This window comes from Rhopalosiphum maidis, chromosome 4 (genome assembly GCF_003676215.2).
Source record: "Rhopalosiphum maidis isolate BTI-1 chromosome 4, ASM367621v3, whole genome shotgun sequence".
Taxonomy (NCBI): Eukaryota; Metazoa; Arthropoda; class Insecta; order Hemiptera; family Aphididae; genus Rhopalosiphum; species Rhopalosiphum maidis.
Genome location: NC_040880.1, coordinates 16138090 through 16147345, shown reverse-complemented (window position 1 = coordinate 16147345; position 9256 = coordinate 16138090). Strand labels below are relative to the sequence as shown.

General features: G+C 37.4%; 1 protein-coding gene across 1 annotated transcript; it reads right to left on the bottom strand.

Annotated features, from left to right (window-relative positions):
- Positions 1-7535: 7535 nt before the first annotated feature.
- On the bottom strand, positions 7536-8771 carry LOC113560797 (enhancer of split mbeta protein-like). Its single transcript, XM_026966872.1, has 2 exons — positions 8319-8771; positions 7536-8104 (listed from the first exon to the last, which is right to left on the bottom strand). Exons 1-2 carry the CDS (start codon positions 8463-8465, stop codon positions 7613-7615), a joined length of 639 nt encoding a protein of 212 aa, XP_026822673.1. The 5' UTR covers positions 8466-8771; the 3' UTR covers positions 7536-7612.
- Between the last annotated feature and the right edge of the window lie 485 nt (positions 8772-9256).

The window sequence follows — 9256 nt, the reverse complement described above, 5'->3', positions numbered from 1 at the left end:
AGATATTTTATACAGAAAGAAAATGGTCATAATTTTTTCACATTCATAAATTGATTAATGCATAATAGTAAACATTTACATGACAAAAAATATGAATATTATAACAACAAAATTATAACCATCGAATAATGCATTGCATTTTTTTCTATAATTTGTATTGAAATCCTGTGTAACATACTCAACTTAACCTCATCTTTCGTAAATACTAAAAATAAATTTAATTAATTTGAGTTAGTTTACACTCGACTCAATAACGGCGCCGCATAATAAATTTCTTATTGCGTATGGCGCGTGGCGCAGCCGCAAATACAAACCGCTCGGAAAATATCCGATAAGCGTTTTTTAGTTCTTCTCCAGAACCCACGTGGTTTTTTCAAATCTTCGACACACGTCGTCTCGCATGGGTTTTTAAAATCGTCGCCACAAGTCTTGGGTGGACATTTCAAATCGTCACCACAAATCTCGGGTGAATTTTCCGAACCGTCATCACAAGACTCAGGTGGATTTTCCGAACCGTCACCACAAGTCTCGGGTGGTTTTTCTGGACCGTCGCCACATCCCTTGTTCTTCCCGACATCCTCCCCCAGTATCATCGGCGTCTTCGGCGATGAGAGTGGTTTCCACAAAGAGCGATGCGCCCATGAAACAATAATCGGTGACGGTAGCCCGAACGCAACTATAATGTGGTCAACTTCCAGATCGAGGCTGTCGATAACTGATCGACACCATTTCTCGTGAGCGTCCATTGCTGCACTAGACATTATTGGACACAATAGCTATAAAGACACTGTACGTTATAGGAACTGCTCGTATTGAAGGACATTAATAAACTGTTAATGATTTAAGACGATAATAAATAAATTCTAAAACTATTGATTTTTTTTTCTAGTTTATATTGGCCAGTATAGATGAAATTAAATAATAACGCATACACTAATAACAACTGTTTTTATTAATAAAAACATACGAATTTACTGTACAATAAATTCTCGAGATACCATTTTAACCGTTATTGAGAATTTATCGTATATATCAAGTGTTACTATAGTCCTAATAATAAATTCTAACCTATTATTAATGGTTAAAATGATTTATAAATGTATACTATTATTGATGTATTTACCAGTGTGTCGTTATTGCATTCGGATAAAATAATTTATAATTTAAAAAAAACTAATAATTACTGATTACGAGAAATAATTGAATTTATGCATTATGCACCCTCACAAAATATTTAAATGGTCCACTAGAGCAAACCTTACCCTTCTGATTGTGCATATCATCATATTTTTTTTTCTTATTTCGTAACAATATTATCATGTATTTTCTTAATCATTTTGAATTTTGATGAATTAAATAACTATAAAATATTGTACAATAATATATTAATAATTTATAAGCAATTAAAGTCAATTTAAGTAACGGAAACGTGATTCTTATGGAGTACCCTTACCGCATAACTATTCAGTATTTGCATAGTTGCGTGGAGATAAGAAAAAGGTTACGTGATCGGAATTTACAGTATTTGAGGTATCTAAAATTTTTAATTCCTTGATTTTGTGGGTGGTTTTATTTTTAATTATAATTATTATATCAAAATCAAAATTCAACAGAGTAATTTCTGAATCAATGAAATATATATATATAAATATAGTTCTTAAGAATAATTTTCTTATTAAATGATTTAAAAAAATATTAATTATGTGTATGTTAGGCTAGGTTAAGTTTGGTCAAGTTAGATTGAACCTATAACCGTTAGAAGTTTTTATATCATCTAATAGATAAATAGGTGAGGGGTTACACATTTTAAGAGTAGGTAGCAGGGACGTATTTAGAAATTTCTTATGGTGGGAGGGCACAAACAAAATTTTAAGCTTGCGTACATGTGGCATAGAGTTGTAAAATATCTCATATAATAAAAAAAGTATAAAATACGGGCCCCATGGGCCCTTCCCTTAAATACGCTTTTGGTAAGTAGTGAGCATTCATGGAGAATCGTCTTATATTTGTATAATATATTACTAGCCGTAGGTAATACCAAACTTCATCCGTGTTAAAATTAAACTATTTTTCTATCGTTTTACGTTTTGCTTCAGTTAAAATGCAAAATACAAACACAGCTACAACGATTAATTTAATGGTTTTCCGCCTCTTAATTCTGACATATTTTTAATGTCAACACAAAAAAACTAAAGACAGATTTAACGAATGCTTAAAAGGTGACATAATTCTAATATCGTCGTTCTATAGGTGTTCGTTTTAATAATACAATGTTTACTTCAGAAATATGTTCGGAATTCAGTAAGCAAATCATAAATGTAATCGTTACATATGATTGTTTTTATAAGTATTTGATTTTAAGTTATGTGTGTATGTACTTTTCTTAAAAATATTGCCCTATTTAATCTAATTTATTATTATATTAATATAATCTGTAATCTGTATTAGCAATAACTATTTAAATAAATTAAAAGGTGTGCGATTTTTATCATGAACCAAAACTAAGTGCTTACGATTGACTGTGTAAGCCACTTGTAACAACCTATATGGCTATATATATATATATATATATTTATATATATACATATATATATATGGTTAAAAAATAAGCTGTAAACACCTTCCGAATCTCAAGAAATCTATTGGTATAACTTTTATTGAAAACGATCTGGTGATTTTTGAGTCTATAGCGGACAAACAAACAACATTAATTTATAGATATAATGTCATGGTACGGTTGGTTAAGTCGACGGTGACGTCGAGTTAGAAAATAATGATAATAATAGCAGAGTTGATTAGGCCATTAAAACACGAACGGCACTGCTATGCCCTCTCGTCGTCCACTGCGCTCGAGAGAGACGAACGTAAAGTGGCGGATCGGTAGACCGACGGAGAAAGAAAAACGAAATACGACTGTATACGACGTGCGTATGTACAGTACATTATATTATGTTATACATTATGCGTTTCCGGTGTGTACCGGACCGGATGGGGACGGCCTCTACTAAATGGATTTCACTACGGTTTTTTTCTTCTCCGCACGCCGCGACGTCGAGTCTTCAACCTCTACAAAAAAAAAAAAAAACACCGTTTTTCATCTCACTTGTTGCATCGTCCGTTGCAGCGTTGCACTTGCGCAGTACTCTCGAACGCTAGCCCGCTCGGTATTGATAAACGTTCACACACGCACATCATACATGATATGATAAAGTCATTGCTGCAGATGTGTACTTATATGGCTGTATATATATATATATATATAGGTACTTGCAGTATACTCGCGCGCGTGTGACGGAGAAGTCTTATTTTTTTTTATTTGCGTGAACCGTTTTTTACTGACGGTCGTATAACTTATAATATTATAATGTGTTATGTATTATGTTCGTATAGCATGTTATGCGCGTCGTGTGAATATATGAAAAACAACACATTGTGCACGGCCGCCGCTGATTTTATTTCTTACATAATAATTTTATATCATCAATAGTTTATATATCAATGTAATAAATATAGGTATATTATATGAGTATATTAATTATAAAATATTATTTCATATAGAAATAATAAGTTGCAAACTTTCAGGCTGGTTCATATTATAGTAGGTATATAAAATATAGAGACGATAAAGTAGAATGGATATAAATAGTTTTGAATATTCAACGATGACGAACAAGTTCATAATATATTACCTATGTTCATTATTCACAGTAAATATATATAAAGCAATGGTTTAGAAATATGAAATTCAAAAGATTGGCGAGTTAAGGATGAGAGGGCAGTTTGGAAAGGCTTTGGATAAAAGCAGAGCTGACGAGTCGGTTTTATATTTCAAGAGGCTATTCGAGATATTCATATTTACCTTAAAAGCCTGCGAATAGTCAAAGAATTTAATCTCGAATGCTATTCATAGTATATGATGTACTTGTATAGGTGAGTATAATCTGTATGAAAACGCACGAGGTGGTGGCAATTGATTTTTAATATGTAGTTACCCTTGAAAACTCACTAATTTTAAAACTTATGAAGCAATAACTATTTAGGCGATTATTTTCTCCTCGTCCGACTGAAACTCAAGACGAGTTTTCCGGGTATACACGTTAGAATTGAAGTCGGTGGCATATTATACACGTCGTTATTGTCCTGTACCCTCAGCGCGCACATCAAGAAAATCGTCCGACCGTTAATATTGTGTGGGACCGGATCACCATACTTTTTTTTTTTTTTATGTTATTTTTAAGAAAAATCCAAAAAATACAATATATTGTTATTATTTTATTTTAGTATTACACCTATATATTTCACATATTCTAATATATGTATATATGGACAATATATGAATTTGATACAACAATACCTACAACGCACTACAACTTGGTATACTTACTACAAATACATACAACATATAGTGTAATAATATGACATATGGTATACGATTACACTGAACTCTATATATTAAAGATAAAAGTCGTTAAAAATTGTTTTAAAAAACAATATGGATTTATAATATCAAACACAGTATTATTTTATCTTTACGTTGATGAATTAACATAAATTACTACAATTTTCAAATTACTATAAGCCCCATATTGTCCAAATCTTCCAACCCCGTTTTAATAGACGTAGCTACAAATTAACTTCAGTGGCGTGTACGGGAGAAGGAAATTAGGGTTACATCCCTTACATAGTAATTTTGTTATTTTACATGACCTATCACCATTATATATTAGCTGTTTTTATACATTAGCATTGACTAGTGTTAACCTATGTCCTCCATGAAAAAAAAAATTACGTGGCAAGAAATAAGTGTTTCGGACCTATCCTTGTAAAAATCAAGGATTTTTGAAAAAATGTTATTACGAATATAATGTATACACCATGCCCGTAAAAATGCAAGCTAATTAGTTTGAAAACTCCCACTACACGTTTATACAATCCATCCCGTAAATGTATAACAATATGTAAAAAGAAAACAGACAGCAACAGGTATTTTTTTATACTTATTAATTGTAAAAATAAATTTATTCAATTGCAAAATGTTAAGATTTTCGCAAATAAATAAAGCACGTCATTTTCATTAACCTACGTTTGAAATTCTTAAATTCACACGATATTACTACCTCCTATCACTACTTAAACAAAATTAGTCGGAGACCGGAGTGGCTGAATATGCGAATTTTCTGCCTAATCCGATTAAAAATGAAAATTTATTTAACAATTTGAATGTATGTCGTGGCATATGCAAGTCTAGTTTTGAAATTCTCAATGATATTCTTCCTTCAAAGAACAATGTAATATGAAAACTATGAAGAATAGATTTTGAAAAATATATTCTTCTTTTTGCGAATAGTACGCTAGTAAAAAGGATCCTGTGAAAACGTCAACATAGTTTTAAAATTTGCAAACGACTCATTTCCCCTGAAAATCACAATTACACAGCCGCTGACCGGCAACACGCGTTTCCAGCCATATAGAAATGATTGATATTTTCAAAATCATTTTTAACGAATATAATTTTTTACGAATACTTCGAATACAAATCGATGAACACGATAATTATAACGGATGGATAGTACATCGTATTTATTCGCCATGCTCGTGTCATCTCGAGCGACGTCCGTGTATAATATTACCCGTCATGACATCGGTGTAATGAATCACACGAGAAAAGGATTAAAGGAAAACTGTCGTCAATGACGCTGTGCGCGTTCCACACTCGTACGCGCTTCGGTCTCGTCGCCCCGAGTCCGAGGGTTGAAATCGAGTGCAAACTATACGCACCCACGGCCGTGGCGAGTACATCACAGAGACCCCCCCCCCCCATAGTCGTAGCTCGTAATATTATTATTGCCTATACACAATAATATTATCGGATGTCAGTAACTGTGTGTGTGTGTGTGTGTGTGTGTGTATGCGCACACGACGCGGCGACCCGTCCGGTGCGGACGGCGGCGATTAGTGTGCGGCGTGTGATGGGATATCGCCGGTCACGTACGCGCGGCGATCGGCCGCTTACGGACGACGTGAACGCGCCGCGGCGATCCCCTTGCACACACACACACACACCGACGCGGACCGTAAATACCGGAACCAATAACGTCAATACAAACACGTAATAATAATAAAAATAATATTATCGTCGTATGCGAGGGGGCACACACACACACACACGCACACGCACACGCACACGCTCGCGCGCGCGACCGCCCGCCCGCCGGGCAATACGACGTGAGCGCGCGCCGCTCTCGTCACGACACGTATCGGATTGTGTATTTTTCGTGTTGGCCCGGCGAGTGCGTATTCTCGCGTCGGCGTGTGTGTGTGTGTGTGTGTGTGTGTGTGTGTGTGCCCGCATAATCGGTCACGGTTTCTGCGCGCCACCGCACCGGTCCGGCACACCGTGAGAACTTGGCTTCGTCGGCCGCCGCGCGTCTTCGTCTTCACTCTTCTTCTCCGTCGTCGCAGTCCGAACAATACCGGCCCCGGCGGTGAATCGTCATATTATCATTATTATTATTATAATGGTCCCGTCGCCGTTGTCGTCGTCGTCGTCGTGTTTTCGTATATTATTATTACTATTATATTACTATATATCGTTTCCTACGCGGAGACTGCCACCGGTCGTGTACATAATACCTGTACCGTGTCGCGTGTGTATACCTGTGTTTAGTGAACAGTTTTTTCATCGCTTTTTTTTCTCTCATCGATTTTTTACTCTCTCACCGTTCCCCTTTCGACCGGTTCCCAGAACCGAACGGTTTAGTCACGTACGAGCACAAATTGACTTATCGTCGGCGGTCCGGGGGCATTATGATCCGATCATATCGTTTCGACGACGACGACAGCAAATTGATTGATTGATCGATATTTCTTACTTTTTTTTTTTTTAAAGGAAAAAGAACAACAAGACGCTTAAGATGTTTGAATAGACTTAATGTATTCTAGTAAAACACATATATTAATGTTATTATCACAGATATGCTTTTTTTTAGGTCTTCCGCACTAATGCGGAATTTATACATAATATAATAAATATTATTTTTAATATTATTGCGATTCTAATACATTGTGCATCATGTATGTAGAATACATTTTTTTGTTTTTTACATATTATAAAATATTCATATATATTATTATTACACAATCAAAACATTTCTTGAGTTCTATTTCAATGCAATATATACCTATATATTATATACGTGTACATAAACAATATATACATATATAAGAACAAAGAAAGAGGTATTTTTGAAGTTTTTTGGTAAATAGCCGTAATGCCGTATCCACTGCAACCATTTTACTATTATACATTTATAAAATATATTTTATACCCAAAAAAAGAATGGTCGTCAACGAATAAATCAAAAAAAAATTATTACAACGTAAAAATAATACTATCTTCGAAAAAAAAATAATAAATAAATAATATAATATAATGAGCGAACAACAAACTAGTCATACGCACGATAATATAATAATATTATAATGCCTATAATATAACCTATAACTGTCCATAGGTAATATACAATATCTCTATCTCGGGGTCGAACATCAGTCTTAGTCGGGGGCGTTGGTGGGATCGAGTGGGGGGGGGGGTGAAATAAACATTCCGCGTTTACCACGGTCTCCAGCAGACGGAATTCGGATCTTCTTTAAGCTCGCTTCCGGGTGTGGACGGCGGCGTGTACGGTCTGTATTGGTCGGCGGTGGCGGTCGTGGTGGCTGTACCGGAAGCGGAACGGTTTGAGTCGACGTCGATTTTGCGCATGCAAGCTCCCAAGTGGTGCAGGAGCTTGACGCCAGCGGATGGGTCGACGGGCGGTGACCGGACGTCGGACGTCAGGTAGTTGGACACTTCGGTGGCGCAGTGCGCGAATCCGGCACGGAACTTGTCGGCGTACACCGAGTCGACGCCAGTCAGTCCGAGGGCGTTGTGTCGCTTGAGCTTGTGCAAGTGCCGGACAGTCAGTTCCAGTATGTCGGCCTTCTCCAGCTTGCTGACGTTTTCGCCTTCGGCCTGTAGCGTGACCACCATCAGGTCCTTGAGCTCGTCCAGGCACCGGTTGATCCGGGCGCGACGTTTTCGTTCCAACAGCGGTTTCATTACCTGATGGACAAAAAAATGTTTTTTATTAAAACCGGAAACTATATTGGGCATCTGTGTTGTACGATAGTATGAGGCGTGCGATCATCGTCCACGTATAATATTATTATCACGTCGTTGTTAACCGATCGCGTTCAACGTATATTATATGCGACTGAACGACAAAAAGCCAAAAAATTAAAACGTAAACACTGAAAAAATCGTAATCCGTTCTTACCTTTCTGTATTGATAGGTCCGCGACACGGGCTGTTCGTCGTATTCGGACCCGGTCTGGTGCTGGTGCTGGTATTGTTGCTGTTGCTGTTGCATTTGCATGTGCATCTGCACCCGGTATGACGGTCTGAGTTCGGCGGCTGGACGCATGTCGAAACAATTGCGGTTATTATATAATAATAATAATAATAATAATAATAAATAATATTATTATAATATAAATAGTTATATTATAATATCGACGTATGTGACACTTCGAAACGACACACGAAATTATTTGTCAATAACGCGCACAAACAAACGCACACGAGATTAAAATATTATTATCGTAGTGGTGATAATAATATATAATATTATGGAAACTCGTAGTGACGATATTTGGAAAAAATAAAATAAATATATATGTTTAGCGAATTCGAAAGACGGACGAGAGCGTGTCGACGGTTCGGTACGGATCGTTCGAATGACGGCGTGACCCAAGGGCACGGCCGGTTTTATATAGACGGCCGCGGTGGGACGGCGGCGGCGGTGGCGGCGGCGGGGCGGGAAGTGTGCTGCGGCGGCGGCGGCGTGTGACGGGGCGCCCGTGGGAATCTTGGTCGCATTCCCACAGTGCGCGCACCGCCGGTTGTGCAGCGCGCGGGACACGCACACAACAACAACAACAGTATATATATATATATACATGTACGTATTATATTATTGTAGGCATGCCCGCGAGAGGGGCGCCGCCTCGGGCCGCCGCCTCGTCCGCCGACCACGGTAACAGCAGTAGACGTGCACAACACGCGCGCACACCTGCCACGCGCTAATTTAGAGGTACGGCGGCGCGCGCTTCCACACACACACACACACACACACACATATACGGGTGTGTGCGTGCGTGCATTATATTATTATTATTATTATTATATATTATACCGTCATTGTCCGCGGTGGTA